At 36.7% G+C, this 21,738-nt stretch overlaps 1 protein-coding gene and 1 long non-coding RNA gene across 2 annotated transcripts in view; both read right to left on the bottom strand.

Annotated features, from left to right (window-relative positions):
- Positions 1 to 21,738, bottom strand: part of FOXK2 (forkhead box K2) — a 53,276-nt gene that overhangs the window by 6,302 nt on the left and 25,236 nt on the right. The window contains exons 2-8 of the mRNA XM_026676978.2: positions 15,250 to 15,444; positions 11,335 to 11,482; positions 10,002 to 10,148; positions 8,577 to 8,770; positions 6,440 to 6,615; positions 5,089 to 5,385; positions 4,760 to 4,969 (exon numbers count right to left, since the gene is read on the bottom strand). Coding sequence (XP_026532763.1) covers positions 4,760 to 4,969; positions 5,089 to 5,385; positions 6,440 to 6,615; positions 8,577 to 8,770; positions 10,002 to 10,148; positions 11,335 to 11,482; positions 15,250 to 15,444 — 1,367 coding nt within the window. The remainder of the gene's footprint in view (positions 1 to 4,759; positions 4,970 to 5,088; positions 5,386 to 6,439; positions 6,616 to 8,576; positions 8,771 to 10,001; positions 10,149 to 11,334; positions 11,483 to 15,249; positions 15,445 to 21,738) is intronic.
- LOC148132151 (uncharacterized) lies at positions 331 to 4,742 on the bottom strand. Its single transcript, XR_015747640.1, has 2 exons — positions 2,623 to 4,742; positions 331 to 1,705 (listed from the first exon to the last, which is right to left on the bottom strand). It is a non-coding gene; the product is annotated as an uncharacterized LOC148132151 (long non-coding RNA).

The raw sequence follows: 21,738 nt of genomic DNA, 5'->3' as shown, positions 1-21,738 counted from the left end.
TGTTACCTCTGTGACTTCCTTTAGAACCCAGCTTCTACCATGGTGGTTTGGTGCAGGTTTGCGCTGCCACTTTCCTTTTGAGCTGAACTACTTCTTCAGCTCCTCAAGGCAAACAAGCTGCAGAAAGATTTTTTTTTCTTGATTTCCTCCTTTCCTTCCTCTATCTTCAGCCTGGCGATGTCTCATCAAGGTGAGCAACCAGATTTTGACACCCTCTTTCTAGGTATGCACTAAATTTAGCCAATTAAGTGGTTAAAAGGGATTGAGATGGGGGGAGGGGGCAGAGTTTAGTTTCAGCCTCTAATGGGGAAGGGTCTGTCCCTCCCAGCTTTTTGTTTTGTTTTGTTTAATAAATGTGGAGTGGGAAGGGGAGGGAGGGGCTAAGCAAGGGAAAGGTTTTGGGAAGCTGGTCCTGAAGCTGCTGCCTTTGCAAGACAGCTGGCTTCCCCAAAGCCTAGGAGAGGTGTGCAGTCTCCCAATAGCCAACTGATCTTGGCAGAAAGCTGAAAGCAGTCGCCATTTGTTAGAGGAATTGTCAGAGCACTGGAAATGGTGGCTCCTTTCAGGAGGCAAGAGAACAGGCCCAAGTAGCTCAGGGTCCCATATGCTGCAGCCACTGTAAGTTTGAAACAGGGCCATAGGCTGTAACTTTGAATGTCCATTAAGTGACTGGTTGTATCTCAAGGATTACTCTTAGAGACCTCTGGATGACAAAACAATCTTGTTCACATGCATTTTCCTATACTCTAAGGACACACTTTCATACTCAGCTTTGGTGATCTATGCTGAAAGTTGAAATTTTAGAAGATGATGAAAGCAAACCATATGTTCTTATGTATTTCTTTTATTCATGCATTGCCAAAATTATATAATTCCTGTTTCCAATCATAAAAACATAACACTTTTTTTTCTAGCAATAGCATTCAGGATTTCTTTAATGAAGTTATTTAGCAAAAATCTTCCAATTATTCAAATGCCTTAGGACAGTGATGGCGAACCTTTTTGGCACTGAGTGCCAAAAGCACGTATCCATAACCAAAATGCAACACATGTGCGCATCCCATGTATGTGCACGCCCCCCCGCGCATGCGCAGCAGAGGCCCAAAGACCAGCTGGCTGGCGGGATGCATGCGCGCATGCACGGTGGAGCTGAGTTGGGGTGATTGCATGCATGCCCACAGAGAGGGCTCTGCATGCCACCTGTGGCATGTATGCCATAGGTTCTCCACCACGGCCTTAGGACCACATGTAACAGTTCCTTAGTTATGTATTTATTGAGAAAATAGTTCAGTAGCTTTTTTGATGCTAGGAAGAAACAGTCTGGATTACTGCAATAGTTGAAGCTCAGTTGAATATGAATCAACCTTCCAAGAAAACTAAGGGATCTTGTCCAGGCATTTGCCAAGAATCAACACTGACTTGAAGGCACATAAACAAAAAAATGACAATATAAAGACTCAGAATTAATTGCTTAAATATAACAATGGAAAAATAAAATGAGATGAAATACTGATATAAACCAAATAATTCTGCCAGATTTCTCCTAAAAAATAGGCTTGGAAAGGAAAATTTTCTTTCCCTTTGATTTTAGGTATAAATGGGATGGAACAGGAAGAGAAAGTAAATCCCATTCTTTGAATGTTTTTTATCCTATGTTATACAATAACTAGATCAGATTTTGTAACAATCTGTTAAAAGGAGAAAACTATGGGTTGAAATTGTAAATAGATATATATATTATTGTATTACCCAAAAGGGGAGAATGTTAGGGATAACATTGTTTACCTAACAGTTTGGGTAAAATAATATATAAACTATGTTAGTGAGTTTAAGTGTATGTATCACTTTAAACTGTAAACCAGTGATCCCAACCTTTTTATGCGCCCCGCATCAGCTGGCGCCATTTTTTGATGAAAAGCGCCCGGTGACCTCACCGGAAGCACTTTTCATCAAAAATGCGGCGCATGCTCGTGATCGGGAGAAATGGCTTCCGAAAGCTCATCGAGCGCGCCGCCATCTTTTTGATGAAAAAGTGCTTCCGGTGAGCTTTCTACCGGAAAAACTCACCGGAAGCACTTTTTCATCAAAAAAAGATGGCGGCGCCCAGCAACCAGCGGCTCGGTAGGACTTGTTCCGCGGACCGGTACCGGTCCGCGGACCAGTGGTTGGGGACCCCTGCTGTAAACTAAGTTTTTGGGTGCAGTTGTAAAATCACCATAAGAGGGAGCAAGGGAGCTCACTGTTTGCTCGGCTTTTACTGGAATGCTGACAATGAAGGATTGATGGTGATAAACTGCGAGTTTGCTGAGAAGAAAGGAGGTTTGATTTTCTTCATATCTCTGACTGCAAAAGAGATATATCACAGGACTGATTGATTGTAAGTTTACTGACCTCTTTTTCGACACTGGACTTTGCAAACTGAATAACCCCCGGACTGACTGAACTTAGTGTATGACATATGGACCGTTTTGACTATGCTATAACTCTTGTTGGAATAAAAACTATTTAACTTGCACAGTGTATCTGTCTTACTGAGTGTAAGCTACTACAACGTTTTGTCTTACATATCTGCCTGTCTGCTAGACTGCCATTGCACGATCTGCTAGGATGTATATCCCTAACAAGAGATAGTAATATCTTGGGGAAAATTGGACCCAAAGAAATCATAACATACTGTTTACTAACTTTTTTGTACATTTATTTGGGGGGTATTAAGAGCTGTATTTAGTATTCTTTTCTGGCATCTCATAGCTTCCAAGAGGGATTTTTCCATATCCACAAAATAAACAAGTTAAAAAAATTGAGCATGGATCCTATCTTCTCTTTGACTGTACATGTCTCTGGCAGAATTGCTTCACTAAATGATTTTCCAGACTACAAATCAACCCAAACTTCAGCTGATTATTCTCCCATCTCCAAATCGTCTGCAGCGATTATTAGACCTTTTATGCTTAGGTTTTAGTAGTATTTGTATATTTCAACAGTAACTTCACCAAAGCAAGAATTTTGAATGATGAAAAAGAAACATTTAAGTAAGTAATGCAATGCATGGGAATAATAATTGCATGGGAAGTCATCATTAAACAATGCAGTTGTCAAAGTGCAAGAACATGTGACTGTATCATTTAGGGACACTTTATTCTGACACTCCTAATAGTGTTATTAAACAAATCCCCTGCAGTTCTTAAGCAAGGACATTATAGGGTTGCCATCTGTAACTTGCTGCTAGCCCTCCCATTGACAGTTGAAAGCTGGCAAATGAGGATGAAAATGATGATCATATTATCGTGGGATGCTGTGATTTTGCAACTGTGAGCTAGGGGTTTGCCAAGTGACCATGGGGACACTGCAATGACCAGAATGTCAAGAACTGGTCATAAGTACTATTCGTTTAGCACCGTCACAAATTTGAATGGTTGTTAAATGAGCAATCATTAACAGATGATGAACTCTATATGGAAGAAGTGACCATAAAAGATCTCAACGCTGATAACAAACATTTGTGAAATGAACTGGACCCAGATTTTCTGGAAAGTGAGGTTAAATGAGCCCTAAAAATATTGCTAATAAGAAAGGTGCAAGTGTTATAAAAAACAGCAGAACTATTTAAGGTGTGCTATCTACAATCTATAATTAGGTCTGGAAACTACAACAGTGGCTGAAGAGAAGAGATAAATTTATATTCCAGTACCAAAAAATGACAACGCTAAAAATTTTTTAACAATTGCATTTTTCTCATATGGTTTAAAATAGTACCCAAGCATTTGTAATCCGAATTTTAACAATACATGAAATAAGAACTAGAAATATTGGACAGGTTGAATAAAGAACATTTGATGCCTCTGAATTGTAAGCACTGGAGAAAAAGCCGAGAATATCCTGAATACAAGAAGAATAAATAATTAAATTCTAGATGAAATGAAACAGAAAGCTCACTGTTGGTACTCACTGAAAAAAGCCAAATATTTTTGGACACATAATGTGAAAATAAGACTCATTGGAAAAGATCCTGATGCTTAAAATATCTGAAGGAAATTAAAAAGTAAGGTAACAGAAAACAAAGTGCTTAGATAATATCACCATTGAGCTCATAAGAACTCAAAAAGTAGTCACTGCTAAGCAATCCTAGTAAAATGACATCCATAATTTGCTCTTTATTGTTGGACTAACACAATTCTCCCCCATCCTCTTTAATATCAGGGAAATGAGGAACTTCTACTCATTTTAAGTCATTTGAATCTTTGAGATTAAAGAAGTTCCTCAACATCTTCTGACAATGTAGGACGCAGGACACTATATAAGTTGAAAACCTGTTTGTGTAAGATTAAATGATAACACAGTATTTCATACACCTGTTAACAGACGTCAAAAGAATATTATAAATATTCCTAGATAAAATCGTTAGTTGTATTTTTTCTCATTTTCATTACATGTATTATTTCAATTTCAAAAGCAAATTCATATAACATGGACATCTATTCCTCAAGAAGTCCATTCCCCAGAGCCTTTTTTTTTTTTTTTTTTTTGCCAATCAGAGCTACTTATGCAATCCCAGTTGCTAATTTAGTATGGAAGAAAAACAAGATAGGCAAAAATGGTCATGACAAGATGTATTTAGATTTAGACTACAAATAACACCCAAATAGAAGTTACATGTAGTTAATATTCAACAATATGAGGAAATAATGATGAATTTATTTTGGATATTTTTTTACAATAGATAACTTGTGACGCTTAACACTCAATTTAAAATGCTTACCAGTGTTAGCCTGACTCTGCATTGCTGTGGTGATAGGTACTATATGTGTTCCATTTTGCGTTACAGTTTTTATTGGTAGCTGGTGTTGACCTAGAGGTGCTTGTTGTACTAGAGTAACCGTTTGTAACGGTGTAGTCTGAGATGTCTGAATGATGCGGCTGGCAGCTCCTAGAGTTGTATGGCTAACTGTGGGTACAGGTTCCACTTTAACTAGAGAAAAAAAATTAGGTAAATGTTTGAAATGGTAAAAGTAGTAAATAAACATCAAAGTCAGCATATCATAAAAGAAATCAATATGAAATTTCAACAAATCATAATAATTTTTTTACCTTTCATTTCATTGTGATCTCCATTCTCTTGAGGTTCTCCTTTAGGCTGGGCCATCACTGCAGCTTGTGTAACCACTGCTTGCCCAGCTACAGTATAAGTATTTGCTGGTGCTAATCCAGTCACATTTGTGACAGATACAGCTGGGATTTGATGAACAACATGAACTGTCTGTACTACAGGCTGCTGGGACGTTGACGTTGTCACAGGAGTAGCAACAGTGTATGTGACAGGTTTCATAGTTTGTGGCAGCTGCCTCTGTACAGTAATTAAAACAGGTTGGCTAGATAGGGGAGATCCTGTAAAGAAAGATAGAAAAAAATGTGTTACATCCTTTTTTTAAAAAAAATATTATATGCAACTTGCTTTCTTAAATTAAAAAGAAAACAGCTATAACACACACACACACACCACTTTAAGTAATCTTCTAATTACTCAGAGATTAATAAAGTGGGATTAGGAATTATTATCTCTTCAACAGGAATATCAGGTTAAAATTCACTGCTATGTCACTGTTAGTACTACTAGTATATTATAATTTGATTTTTTTTAAAAACCTTACACATAAAATGTAAATGTTGTACTGCTATATTTCAGTGACAGAGTACATCCACTGAAGGTAGAACATATATTATTCATTTTCTAACCCTTCTATGTATGTCTCAGAAAAATGCATGCGCAGCTTGACTTTCATAACTAGAGCTGCATGAGTGTGCATGTGCAGCAGCTCACTGTTCGCACAAGTCGAGCTGGACATGCATATGTGCCAGTCCACCACTCGCACGGCCCAGTTCCAAATAGGCCATGGCCAGTAGTGAGCCATGGCCTGGGGTTGGGGATCCCTGGTCTACATGGTCCAGAATTTTTGCTGTAATCCAGCAATGTGAAAAGACAATAAGCTTCAGAACTGTGCTATTCAGAGTTGGTAAGCAACAGTATTAATCACATTGTATTTCACTATGAATTTATCAGCCATTTTAGTATGAGGAAACATTTATATTATGTCTTACATGTTATATATTTATCCAATCTTTATCTCTAATAGCTGAAAGGGGTTTACATGGGATTAATCCTTGACTTTATTCCTCCAAAAGCAGCTTTGTGAGATAGGTGGAGTCAAATGTAGGATTGGGCACAAAGTCACCCAATGAATTTTCATGACTAAAGTTGGACTTGCATCTGGCTCTCACCCACCCTAGTTCAACATTTTAATACTACATAACATTGCCACTACTAAGGTAATGTACTTTTTCATGTAAAATTTCTAGAATCCTCGCATTTTAAATCATCCACAAAGTATTTTTTAGCTATTTTGTGTAATTTTAGTACATAAGCATTGCATGAACATTTCACCTGGGGCACTCTGTGCAAATCGTGCTTCTTGTATTACTGCTAGTTTTGGTTGGATACTGCTTGGTTCAGGCTCCATTGGGACAGGCGATCCTTCCCTCGATAGGCTTTCTGGGGTTTGCACACCACTCGAATGAGCAGATAATACTCCAGAATGGTTAGGAGAAGCTGGGGCACTTCTGCAAATAAAGAACAGAAACGGCCACTTTTAGATACAAAATGAACAACTATTACACTAACCCATAAAAAATTATCTGATCCGTATCTTTCCGCAGGGAGGATTTTATAGAAGTTTTATAAAGGCAGGCAAAGTGTTTATTCAGAAGTACAGAATGAAAAAAGTGGTATAGATGGGCCAGAAATTAATGAGAATTTTAATAATAGAAACGTATGTTCTACATTCTATATTTAAAGTAAAATACTTTAATCTTGTTTTTTTTCCACTCAATTTACTTTCACATTTTCTCTAAAACACAACACTTATCTTAAATGAACAGTTCTTCAGCAAGATGCATGTTTCAGACAATGCTTAAATAATAAATTGCAGTTTAAACAAAATTTAAATGTGATTCAGTTGAAACAAGAAATGAAAATGAAATGCTATTTGTACTCCTCATCTTGATGCTATAAGTTCCAGCTTTTACTCACTCCTAGTTCAAGGTTTTTTTAATTCTTTAAACTATTAATTTAACAAATTATTAAATTATTCCAAATTCTTAACGGGATAAAACTACTTGTCAATTTTGTAGTTTCCAAACATGTCTTTTTTGTGAGAACATGAATGTATTCAAATTTTCATAGGGAATATGCTCCTGGGGAATGGTAATTTGAAGCATAAAAGCAATGTGTAACTGCAAAAGGTTAAATACTATGTATTATTGTCTTTTCTCTCTGCTGTTTTCTTTAATCCCAAGCACTTTTTCTAGTTTTTTTTTTTAATAGCTGAGACTATGAGGAAAATAACAAGTGTTTTGTTTGCTAAAAGTAAACATTAAGTCTTTCTTTCATTAAGATTGACTTTTGGTGACTATATTGAAACAAGAATGTTTCTTGGCAACAATATAGCAGTTGCTTGTTACTGCCTTTTTCGGAAATTTAATTTTCTATTTTCCAATATAGTCTACAGCCTGCGAATCTTTTTGTAGTTTCCCATTAAAGTACTAACTAGGGCTTTCTACAATCAGCTCAAGTTGACTAGGTGATTCTATAGCAGGGGTGTCAAACTCACGGCGTCATGGCGTCGTCACATGACTTATAGGGACTTTTTCCCCCTTCGCTAAACTAGGCGTAGGCGTGGCCAGCGCGTGACACATCTGGTCCGTAGGATGGGAGTTTGACAGCCCTGTTCTATAGGTTGCAATAAGTGTTTGTAGGTAATACCAAATTGCGAGCGGGCTGATTACAAATGAATCTCCAGTCATGAACCAACTACACATGTAACAGCACTATATCTACACTGAAGGAATTAACCCCACTATCCTCAGTTATTGCTTGTATGATTCCTGCACTGGATAGCGGGCTGGAATATATTATCTCCAAGGCCCATAAACCAACTCCTTACATTCCATTATTCTAAGGTAAGAAGTAAAACATGCTACATTTACAAAAAGACAAATAGCAAAAAATCAGCATGATCAGAACAGTAGAAATATTCATAGAGCAAAAATTAACCTTTTTTTAGAGTTAACATAACACATTGTATAATGATTAAGTAAGACAGTTTAGGTTTGCACAATAGGCTAAGCCACAAGAAAATCTAACCAAGGTTAATATTAATGTGTTATTTATTCATATAAATAAATAATCAATAATTAAATAAATAAATAAATCATTATGCTTAGTATATTATGCAAATACAATTTGCTAGATCTTTAAGTGTGAATACAGCCAGTAACAATAACTCCAGGGGACATTTCTTCCTTAGTACTGCAATCAGATGTAATCATAAAAGCACCATCAAACCTCCTCAAAGAAAAAAAAACATTAATAGTTTCCTTTGTGCCCCAATTATTTATTTATTTGATAAACATCTCTGTTGTTTAGACAAGCGATAATCATCCTTCAGCCAACCGACCCTTAAGTACACTTAAAGGAAAGCCTCTGGACTGCTATGCTTAAGTTGTCGTCCTCAATACCTTACCTAGAAGAAAGAGGTCCCAGTGGGGTTCTAAAGCAAGGTACTCCCCTTGGCCGCCTTTTTCTAAAAGCCTGTTCTATTAATTTGCTTTCAGAGGCAGGATCTATCCTCCAGAAGGAACCCTTGCCTGGTTCTTCCTGGGAACGTGGTACTTTGATGAAATAACGATTCAGAGAGAGATTGTGACGTATTGAATTCTGTGAGTCATAAAAGAAAACAAACAAATCATCCATCTCAGTATTAAGTTGGAATGCATTCTAATAAAAAAAAAATCCCACTTAGAACTGCTCATATTCTTTATTATTATTAAATTTTTTAATGATCCTTCCACAGAACTGCGCATATTCTTAAGATGCTTTCTTATTCTTAGGTCCTTGATTAGGACTTTAAAAATTAAGCTCCCACCAGTTTTAGACTGAGTGTGTTTAACTGTAGATAGTTCACATATAACAACAACAAAGATCTGCAAACACAACTGTGGCAAAAAAACAAAGACAGTAAGAATAGTAATAGGCATCTTGGATACAATCCCAAAACATCTGGTGTATCACTTGGAATACCATTGGCATTGACAAAATCACTATCAGTCAATTGCAAAAAGCAGCTTGAAACAGCTTACATCCTGCGACAATACCTTTACCACCATCAAATAACAACATCTATTTATCCCAGATCCTTGGGAACAACTCAGCAGATGGATAAAAATGCCAAATCCAGTTTAAACATCAGGTTGATTGTACGACCAACCATAATAATAATAATAATAAACTTTAAAATATACAGTCAACAAATTTAATGTGAGCAAAACAAGATGACCATATACTTTTTTTCAGAGTTCAGCCATTCAAAGGCAATAGGAATTAGAACAAATCTATAGTAATATAAAGTTATTGAAATTGGAATGAGTGTTATTTGGTTTGATAAATTTAAGCATCCAGTATTATGAGCACATTGCACAAAACAATGTGCATATGATGACATTCTATACACTATTAATATTAAACTGTTTAATTTTAATACATTCTTTCTATACGTAAAGATATTTCAACATGAGATCTCATAATCAAAATTAGATTGTATAGAAATATAAATGGCACAATTTGCAATTAAGAATTAAAAGTTGTGAAGTAAACTATTTTATGAAGAAATTCTACGGAAAAGGAATAGTTTACAAGAACAGGTAAGAACTTCAAAGTACCATGTTTCCTCTGAAACATCACAAAGCTACTTCTGGTTTAGACAATCAATTTCCAGAAAATGCTAGACCATTCTTGAAATAACTATATTGATGTGATTTTAAGGAAGAAACAGCTCTCCAGAATGATCTCTCCCCAAAATAATCTACCCAAACTATAGACTTTGCAGATGCCTAGCTTTAATCCACTATAGTTTGCTCATTTCATTTAAAACAATATTAATAATTTTTACCTGCCAGCCCTTGTCTGCTGTCCTGTAGTAAGGGTAATTTTTAGTTATGTGCGTATAAATTCCATTTAGTGTAAGTTGCTTATCAGGAGCCATTGTAATTGCTTGTACAATTAGTTGTGCATAGGAATAAGGTGGCTTTGAATCATCCTAAATATTAAAAATAATAACATAATGAAAATAGCTCATTCCTCCAGGAACATTAGAAATATAACACCATTTATAATTTAATACAAAGAACATTATCTCTTGAGAGATACCATCATGCACATTGAACAACTTTTCCGTTTTTATTACATATTTGCATTTTCAATTTTATCACAGCCTGCCACAATCCATTCCAAGTGTAAAATACCTCTAATGTACTTTACTGTTACCATGCTTTTTTTCTTTTAGTATATTCACCCTGCAACTCCTAAGCATATTGTTTGTCATGTGGAGACTAAGTTCAGCCTAAAATAACTAGAGGACAATAGTTTGGCCTACCTGAGAACTTCAACTAATCAGCACTTACTTTCTTTGCTCAAACATGTTGCTTCCTGAGTATACAGTTCTCTACTTGTCAATCCCCTCATTTCTATGAATTTATAAATAACCAAAAAAAAAAATCTTTAAAAGAAGCACAAAAAAGCATCATGTAGTGCATGGTTTTGTTTTTCTGTATTTGTGGCCATCTATCTTTGGGTTCACAACACACTAACTGAGCTAATCGGTTGTTCAGGTAGGGGCAATTTGGAGGTTGTCTGGGGAATTACAGCAAAAGTATAAAAGCCAAATATTCTTCTCTCTTTGGCAGAATAGCATTTTTGTTTATATACTTATTTGTTAATTTATATGCCACCTTTATTGCAGGATCTCAAGACACTTTTTATCTAAAGATCCCCTTTCAGATTATCACTGCAAGAAGAATACTATGAGATAGGCTAAATAGAGAAACTGCAAGTGATAGAGTTTAAGTGTTTCTCCTTCTAAATCTTGTAAGTATTGCCTAGTTTCTGGTATTCATGCTAGCTTAATATCATCCAACAGCTTATCACTTGTCTAGAAGAGATATGAGGTAAGAAGCATGGACCACAGCAGACAATGTGTCCATTCAAAACACAGACACCCATGACATTAGATGTTCTCCTGTAGCAGAAGCAAGAGGAGAAACAGGAAGAAGGGGGTGGAGGGGAAATGCTCATGATTTTAAAAATGCTTTAGTTTTCAGTCTGAACTGCTAACTACACATAAACATTATTTCTGTTTACTTTTTAAAGCAATATTTTTCAATTAACTTCCATTATATTACTCAGTAATGGATTTTACAAATGAATTCTAATCAAAAGAATCTCACCTTTGGGCTATCTCCACCAGATGCTTCTTTATCATTTTCTGACTGTGAATTATCAGCCATAAGATGTAAGTCAGATGGTATTACACGACCCATTTTGTACCCTGAAGAACCTGCACCACGAGGACTAGATGGGCAGGAATTTGCAGCACTGTAAAACAGTATGAAAAAAGTTGTCTATTTCATTACAGAATCATTGATATCATTGTGTCCAATAATTTCCTTCAGCTAAACATAATTTCCTGAACAAACTTTCTCCAGCTTTCTAGGTTATACTGACATTAGTGGGGAATTACAATTAAAAGGACAGAGATTTTCCTTCTGTATTATCATTAGAATATATATTTATAGGAACATCTTTGCAAATATTGCCTCTATTCCAAAAACAATCCCTTGAGAGATTAAAAACAGGTTTAATTCTAGATGTTCAGTGACAGGCAAGGTTGAACAAATCTATTTGCCTTTACTATTTACTATATAATACTACTATTACACTTGCCCTTATGGTAAGTGTCCACTCTTCCTCTTACAACTATTAGCTTAGTGTATTGTTTGGAAGAATCAGATTATAATAATTATGCCAGAATAAATGTTATTAAAAAGTATAATATTAAATCTAAAAACTTGATATTTATAAAATACATAAATTATTATAAACCTGCCAAGTAATAATAAATTTTAAGGAGTACTACCATATCTGGACTCCAAAAATACATGAAAACCATTTTTAATGTGTTAGAATTTCTGGTATCTCTTTGTTACTATCCTAGTGACCATTTAGATTTTTGCAGCCTAGATATGGTGACCCTAGTTTTAAAAGTAGGATGTATAGATTAAATTAATCCTAGAATGAATAGGCCCATACATGCGAATATACAAATAGCCTTGAACTTATGATCACAACTGTGATCAGAATCTTCAATCACCAAGTGAAGAAAACATTAAGTGAGATGTCATGTCATTGCTTCAGTCAATAACCACAATCCTGGAACTACTGGCTGTGGTCATTAAGCAATCTCTCACTAAGTGGATAAACTGAAACCGTTATCTGCTGGACTTTACCTCTGCATGGGGTTGAATCCCTGTAGCAGGTATCTCTTTCACACTCAAAGAGGAAGACTGAAAAACACCCACCTCAAAATCGAAGCAGGATTTTGGCTTGGAGTGTTTGCAGTATAAGGCACTGGGCTTCCTTGTTTCTGGTGGCTGACTGCAAAAACCTCATTCTGCATCCATCCAAAAATCCAAGCAGGATTTTGATACAGAATATTTGCAGCATGGGGCGTCTATAGCTAGCCCATCGAGACAAGAGGTAGTCCTCTCAAGGAAGCAGCAGTATCTTCCAATCTTCCCTGCCACCTTCCCCATTATTTACTGGGAAAGTTGACAGGGAAAATTGCAAACAGTGGTCACATGATCGCAGGGCACTTGACAACCAGTTGTAATAGGTTCCCAAGTGCCCAGATCACAATCACATGATCATGGGGGTGCTGCAACAATGTAACTTCAGCACAGTCTCTTCATTCAAAAGTCCTTCATTCATCTCATCATAATTTTGAATGGTCACTGAACAAATTCTTATTAACCAAGGGCTACCTTTAATTAAAATTCTGGGAAATGAAACAAAGTGCAGTTTAAAGCAAGAGGGAGATATAATAAAAAGTAACATGAAACAAATCTACAGCTTTAAACTCTGGCTTCCTGAAAATCCACTATTAGAGGAAACATCCTTGTTTGATATATTATGTGAACAAACAGAATGTAATTGGAATGTTACATCAAGATAGATATCACATGGTTATTACTATTGCTAGCAGAGTTATAATTCCCAAACAAATTTTTATCATTTTAATCAATTCATTTAAGAGAATTTGTATTTAAAAGAACTCATAAATAGGTTATTTATTAATAGAAGATTCTAAAGTAATTTTTTTGTAATATCCCAGATAAATTTTTGAAATTTATCAAATAACTTAGCTGAAGAAATCTGTCTACATTCCAGGTTAATTAAAACAGAGAAAATGTTCTTGCCGTTTCAAAATGGTATTTGAAAACATAGCCCACAGTACCTTTGGTAGACAGGGGTTCATATAAACACACTTAATAAAATAAAAATATTTTTAATAATGCACTTTACTGAGTTATAAAGATAATAACAATATTTTTAAGATAACTTGCATTTTGGAATGACACATTTTAAGATGCTATAAGATATTGTTATTAGCATATTTTTAAGATTATGAATTTCACTAAAAATATTTGGGATTTTTATTTTTCTTGACAAAAGTCTTAAGTATGTAATGCTTATATATGAATGCTATAAATAACAGAAAAACAAAATATATAAATTTAATTTATAAATATAGATGTTCCATAGGGGGAAAAAAACATTTATGAGTTCTTTCTTATACTGCTCATATCTGAGCACTGGTTAACATAAAGATCTAGTCATTTCCCCCACGAGAAACATGAGTATGGTCATAATTACCTCTCCTGGGGCATGTTGTTTATGTTTTGTTTAGACTAAAAATGAAATTTTTGATCTTGCATGAAATAATGTTTTTTCCCGATATCAAGAATCACGAAAGACTCTCAGAACTTTGGCATATGTTTTTTATTATATTAAGTAGGTTTTTTTATCATAAAATATACTGATCTGGTTCATATGTTAACACCAAGTCATTGTTCAGGGTGCCTCACTGACAACATATTCCCTTCTAGTTGCACACCTTGCCTTATATTGTCACATGGTGATGACAATTTTCTGCAGTAGCATTTTAAAAAATGCAAGGATTATATTAGGAATGATACATAATAAAATATTTGCAAAGAATGATGCATAAATACTTTTTGTTCTTAGTTAAAACATTTCTCAAATATTTTAGAGACAAATTCTTCTCTGTTTTAATTCTATAATACACGTACCTGGGTACATAAGGCAATTAATTATGATTTGTATCAAGAAAAATTAGGTTAACGTTAGTTTGAACAAATTGTTATTGTGGTCTGCTGCACACAAAAATGATTCCAAATACTTTTCACACTTCATGCTATACTATGACTCCATTTAAAGAAATCAGAAGACCACAGAAAGAACTGAATCTACTTGATAGGAAGATACTCTTCAGTTCTCAGTTATTTCTCTCAGTGAGGCTGGTTGGCAGTTAAGCACTATCACTATATGAAACTGCCCGTTCAGAAGCCAGTTAGTCCACAACCCAACAGTCTTGCTATGCCTATGTAACACACCTCTGTTTCATGAACTGCAGAAAACCTTCAAATGAAATTCCAGATGCTAAGTACTATGTGTAAAATTCTGCATGAACTAGGACCAAGTAATTTGGAAAACATTTGTCTATCATAGTATCTGCCTACTCTCTATGATCAGATAGAATGGTTTACTTCAGGTCCTAACAATTAAACAATGACATCTAGTGGGTTGGAGTGCTTGGTGGGTCCCTCTAGTTTGGGAACAAATAAAATATTTTTTAATTGTTTCCTCAGGGCAATTTTTAACATCACATTTTTTAAATTCATCCTTAGGTTGCTTTTGAACTTGGGCAACCTCACAATCCGATGAATACATAGTAACTATATAAGCATAAGCATATGTATATATTTATTTGTCTTCAAATAAGGCCCACACATACATTCCTTATGCCTAAATAGGTCAAGCCCACACTGAAATTAATGAGACTGTCAGCACCATCTCTAATTTAACCAAGAATGAATTCTGGAGTATCATCTAATGCTAATAAACCTGATTAAGTGGCCACAGAAAAAGAGTAAAAATAATCTGCTCCAAGGATAAGTTAAATGAGATTGCAGAAATTAAAATTACTAATTAATAAAATAATTAGTATTACATTTTTGTACTTCTACAATAAACATAAATGCAGCAACACAATATAAAAATACCTGATGGTTCCTGTGGGAGAAGGAAGAGGGCTGATTAAGTGAGCCATGTTGTCTGGAATGTTTATTGTTAGGGGAGAAATCTGGGGTTGTACTGGTTTCACTGGGGACTGCGGGGACTCCTGTTTTTCTCTCTTTTCATTGGATAAAGCTGTAAATGTTATCTTGATGTTTGTGCTGGGAAACCTGAATGTACACCTGAAAAGTAAAAACAAAAGGTATTAACTAACTACAATTACCATTTTCTTTATTTGCATACTTAAGTCATATTAATAAAAATAGTAAAAAAAGAAAATATGTTCAATTGTTATAAAACTACATGAGTATAATTATAGTAAGAATACAGTGATAAAAACAATCATTCAGTTAGAAATTTGTTTTGTGGATTTTACTTTTGATTTTTATACTCTTCCACAGTATTAAAGCCTTAGAATGATATGGACAAACTCAGCATTGCCTGAAATATAATTATTTATAAAATTTCACCTCCATATCAGTTTGGCCCAATATATCCTTAAGCTAATTTCCTTTCCAAACGTTTCAGCTTTTATTTTCTAGAAAAAATAATAATTACAATTATACATGGCTAACAGCACTTTTAAATGATGTCTTAACCCACAAGGACAGCATTGCTTATCCTTATCTACAAGAAACTCATCTAATGGAACATGACAAATCTTTATGAATGAAGGAATGGGTGGGAGAGGTTTGCATCACAAATACTTAGATAAAAACTAAAAGTGTGGCCATTTTGAGTCAAAAATATATTCAATTCATGTACAAGTTATTAATGTAGCAACAGATATTTTAATAATTATGGTTAATATTTATAGGCCTAGTTTAGAGGTCTCCTATTATGTTTTATGAATGTTTTCAATATTTGAATGAGATAATTTAATGATCAAAGTAATAGGAAGAGATTTTTGCATTTTGTATTTTAACTTTCTTCTGAATAAAATGAAAAAATATTTTTTTAAAAAATAGAATTGACTGGTTTGATCTCCTCCTTCGAGTCCAAGGGACTCTCAAGAGTCTTTTCCAGCACCACAATTTGAAAGCATTAATTCTTCAGTGCTCAGTCTTCTTTATGGTCCACCTCTCACAACCATGCATTATTACTGGGAAAACCATAGTTTTGACTATATGGATCTTTTGTTGGCAATGTCTCTGCTTTTCAGTACAGGTATAGTCCTTGACTTGATCACAATTGAGCCCAAAATGTATGTTGTTGAGAAAATGAATTTTGCCCCATTTTATGACGTTTTTTCCCCACAGTTGTTAACTGAATCCCTGTTACATTAGTAACATGATTGTTAAGTAAATCTGACTTCCCCATTGACTTTGCTTGTTGGGATGGTTTTAATTGCTGTTTCCTGTACAATGTTACGAACCTACATCCATAGTTCTTCAGGAATTCTGCTACCAGACTTTGTCCCTTAAATTGATTCATCACCTTCACTGTATTCAGGGATGTGATTTAGGTCATATCTATTTTTTCCTTACTTTATTCAATTTAAGCCTGAATTTTGAAATAAACAGCTCTCGATCTGAGCCAGTCAGCTCTGGGTCCTGTTTTTACTGACTGTATAGAGCAGCAGTTGCCAATTGGCGGGCTGCGGCCCACTGGTGGGCCGTGAGAAAATTATGGTGGGCCGCAGAGAAATCTCACCCCCAGAGCACCCCCACAAAGCAATTAATCCAGGCTGCACAGAAACACAAGGCTGCTCAGCCCACATGGTCCACGGGAACCCTCCCCACCCACTCACTCCTTACCCGGCAAACTTGCCTGCTAAATTGCTATTTTTCCTTTTTCCGACCATCATCTGTTCTGCTGTGCCGGGAGATTTAGATTAGCTAGGAAGCAGGAAAAGGTTGGATTTCTTGCTTTCTAGCTAGTCTTTAGATCTTCGAGTCAGCGCAGCCGAATCTCCCTTAGGACTGAAGGTTTGCTTGCAAGGAAATTCAGTGCAGACTCATGGCAAGCAAATTTGAGAGACTGAGCTCGCTGATGGCAGATAGATCACTGAATGATTCTATGAGCAACTCAATCTGCCTGCTTTGCCTGATTTTGGGTAAAAGTTGCTTTTTTTATAAAAAAAAATTCAATATTTATATGCATGGTGTGTTGTGAGTTAATTTTGTGAGTTTGCTTGCAAGCAAATTTTATGTGACAGACTGAGCTAGCCAATGGCAAATAGATAGATCTCTGAATGAATCTGTGCTTCTGTGAGCAACTCAGTCTGCCTGCCTGCTTTGCCTGATTTTGGGTAAAAGTTGCTCTTTTATAAAAAAAATAATCAATATTTATATAAATATTTATAATATTTACATACAAGCCATGCCCAGCCAGTCACATGACCACCAAGCCATACCCACAAATTAGGCCATGCCCACAGAACCACTTAGTGGTCCCTGGGATCTAAAATTATGAGTTTGGTGGTCCCTGAGGTCCAAAAGGTTGGCGACCCCTGGTATAGAGCTTCTCCATCTTTGGCTGCAAAGTATATAATCAATCTGATTTCAGCATTAACCATCTGGTGAAGTCCATGTGCAGAGTCATCTCTTGGGTTGTTGGATAAAAGTATTTGCTATGAACAGCATGTTCTCTTGACAAACTCTGTTAGTCTTTGCCCTACTTCAGTCTGTATTCAAAGGCCAAACTTGCCTGTTATTCCAGTTACTCTTTGACTTCCTATTTTAGCATTCCAATCCTCTACAATGAAAAGCACATCTTTTGGTATTAATTCTAGAAAGTGTTGTAGGTCTTCATAAAACCAGTCAACTTCAGCCTCTTCTGCATCAGTGATTGAGGCACAGACCTGGATTACTGTAATGTTGAATGGTTTGCCTTGGATTTCAGTGGGGATCATTCTTTTGTTTTTCTCACCTTTTTAAAATGACTATGAGGGCTACTAAGGATTTCTTCTAAGAAATTCCTGCCCACGGTAGTAGCTATAAGGGACATCTGAATTAAATTCGCCCATTCCATCCACTTTAGTTCACTAATTCCCGAGTTGCCAATGCAATATATACAGGTAGCCCTTGATTTCAACCACAATTCAGCCCAAACTTTCTGTTGCTAAGTAAAACATTTGTTAAGTGAATTTGCCCCATTTTACAACCTTTCTTGCCACAGTTGTTAAATGAATCACTGTAGTTGTTAAATTAGTCAAACTGTTGTTAAGTAAATCTGGCATTCCCATTGACTTTGCTTGTCAGAAGGTCGCAAAAGAGGATCATGTGACCCTGAAACACTGCAACCCTCATAAACATGACTCAATTGCCAAATGTCATGACCATGGGGATGCTACAAAAGTTGTAAGTGTAAAAACTGGCAATAAGTCATTTTTTTCAGTGCCATTGTAACTTTGAACAGTCATTAAATGAACTGTCATAAATTGAGGACTACCTGTATACACATGAATTTACATTACACAAGTATATATAGCATTCTTTACTGTTGACTGCTATAATAATATACAATTTCATTCCCTTTTCTTGTTTTCTTGTTTTCATTTTTGAAGTCCCCTTTTTACATTATTATTTCTTTGAGAATGTATGTATTTGCATCATAATTTTATTTGCATTTTTGTTCTCTTTATATTACCATTAAAGATCTTTTTCAAAAAAGCTACAATCTGGATTAAAAGTACTTTGCTCACATGTATAAATTCCACCATCTTTTACAGCTTTAAACCATGTAAAATTTAAAGCACCAGATTAACAGAAAAAAAGTTTCTAAAGAAATGAAATACACTGCATCTTTGCAGTCTAAAAAGAACACTTAAAAAAAATTGCCTGCAGGCTGTAGTTACTGTAGAAACGAAGCTCTTCATCATTTTCTCTAAGCTGAAGACACAAAAGAGTTGGAAAGTAGGGATCAATGGGAAGCAGCTTATAAAGTTCCTTGTCACATCAGCTGCAGGGAAATCAGACGTTAATTCATTAAACATACCATGTAATGCTTCTGGAATTTGAGGCTCTTCTGTACAAATACAAAAGTAACCCTGCCTATGGTAACACTACAGTATTTGGTGATTCTCAAGACCAAAACTAAATACAAGCTTGTTATGTTGTACTTAAATTTTATCTTCAACCTAAGATCATGAGCAAATATAATTTGATAGGAAGAAGCATGTCTACACTCGCTTCAGATTTCAAAAAGCTGTTTCAACAAGTTATACAAGTTACTCAAGTCATTTCTCATAAGGCTAACCCAACTTTCTTCTTTTCATTTTATCATTCTATTTTAATAAGAAAAAAATGATAGATTTTTTCCTGTTTTTCTATTTACAGAATCTGTAGGACTTCCAAACAAAGCTGGGATTATAGGATGGGGAAAAAAAGAAAAGAAACAGAAAGCTATAATGAGATGAAGGGAGAGCAACCTGGTTCACATTCAGATCTCATAGATGTCAGGTAATAATCTTCAGGAAACTGACACACAACTAGATAACTGCTGTGAGACGTGTAATTCCTTTATAAGAATGCCTCTAGACTTTGTATACGCTCCACATTATAACAAAGATATAAGCCTGCAGTTTATTTGAAAGTTTGCTCACAAATCCAGAAAAAAGGCAAGTTGGAACAGTATGAAGCATCCAAAAGGACAAGACAATTAGGTAGAAAATAATCTCATCAGTGTTTTCTGGTAAATTACTGCTGTAAATGCCATTCTCAACACAGCAGCAATGTATGAATAGGCAAGGCAATATAATGATGGGCATTCTGTGAAAACACTCACAGTATAGACTCAGAATTCCAAATGTGGCCAAATTATTGTCGGTTCCTGAGGTTCTTCTACAATGGCAGGCATCTACAATACTGAGCACTGCCGTTTGGACTGACGTCCACTCCCAAAACCTCTATCAAGATTCTTGCTGCACTGCCTGCACATCTCAGAACAATACCAGTCCGGATACAATGTTATCTGAACGACATCCTGGTGCAGTCAGCATCCCTCAATCGAGCCGAGGAGGATCTGCAAATCACTGTACAGGCGCTGAGAACCTATGGCTTTGGTATCACTTTCAACAAGAGTCATCTAACACCGTCAACTCTTATACTGCACCTGGGGGCTGTCAAAGACTCCTCAGAGGGCATGGCATACCTCACCAGACCAACTGAAAAACATCAAGTCCTTGGCTATGCAGATCCAAAAGGACAGAGTTGCTCCCGTCATTGCTTTCTCAACTCTTGGGCAAGCTGATTTCTTGCATTGCAATCATCCCCTGACCACGTCTGCATGCAAAAGCCTTGCAATGGTTCCTGCTCCCATATCAGAGAGCAGGACGGAGCAATTCTCCAACAAGAGTTCGAGTCCCCCCAAAGGTCTTAACATCTCTTCTGTGGTGGACATCCTCAGCAGTTTCCAGGGGGTCCTTATTCCAAGAGCAGGCTCGGCTGACGATAACCGAGGGGGGGGGTCGCACTCCCAACCACTTATGAGGTGGAGCGGCTGTGTCGTTGGAAAGGAACCTAGGATCAATCAAGGCAGAGCACATCTCAGGAGTATAGAATGTGCGAACAGACTGGCTGAGCAGGTCCACGGTGGACCATTCCGAGTGGCACCTGCACCCAGCTCTATTCAGGGAGATGACGGATTGATCTGCTATGCCTATAGATCTCTTTGCATCCCCCGCGAACACCCAATTGCGAAGGTTCTTTTCCAGGTTCCTGTCAACGGGGGCGAAGGGGATCAACACTCTCCAGTGCCTGTGGCCTCAGGGTCTCCTTTATGTCTTCCCACCCTTCCCACTCATCCCAGGTGTGATCAGGAAGATGATATTCAAGAAGGCAAAGGTGCTGCTCCTGGTGCCCCACTGGCCTGACATCCATGGTTCGCAGACCGGGTTGGTCTGTCAGTCACTAGACTGTGGAGGATTCCCCCCAAAGGGATCTCCCTCAGCCAGGGGCTCATAGATCACCCGGAGCCTCAATGGCTCCAATGGGCCATCTGGCACTTGAGAGGAGAATTCTGACAGGGGATAACTTCTCCTCCCGCGTAATTAACACTATTCAGGCTACCAGGAAACCATCAACAACTAGAATTTATGATGTATCCTGGAAGGCTTTCTGCCTGTAGTGTGGGCAGAGGGAGCTTGACCCCATTTCAGTTACAGTGGCCCAGGTACTAGACTTTCTGCAGGCAGAGTTGGATAAGGGACTGGCCCCCACAATAATTCGCAGGCAAGTGGCAGCCCTTTCGACAGTTTTGACATTCAGAAACCTAGAGTCCCAAGCCTAGCTCCTGGTGATCCTCGTAGATTCCTCAGAAGTGCCACTAATCTCAAACCTCCAGTGGTACATAGGTCTCCCACCTGGGATCTCTCCAGGGTGCTTCAGGCCCTTATACTAAGGCACCTTTTGAACCGTTGAGGACTGTCAGCATTCGATTTCTTTCTTACAAAGTGGTTTTCCTCATGGCCATAACATCGGCCAGGAGGATATCGGAACTGGCAGCCCTGTCAGTTAGGAAGGATCTTTGCGTCT

This window comes from Notechis scutatus, chromosome 2 (assembly GCF_049901735.1).
Source record: "Notechis scutatus isolate UNSWTSFEM ecotype Mainland chromosome 2, rNotScu1.2, whole genome shotgun sequence".
NCBI lineage: Eukaryota > Metazoa > Chordata > Lepidosauria > Squamata > Elapidae > Notechis > Notechis scutatus.
This window is presented reverse-complemented; position numbering and strand designations above follow the sequence as displayed.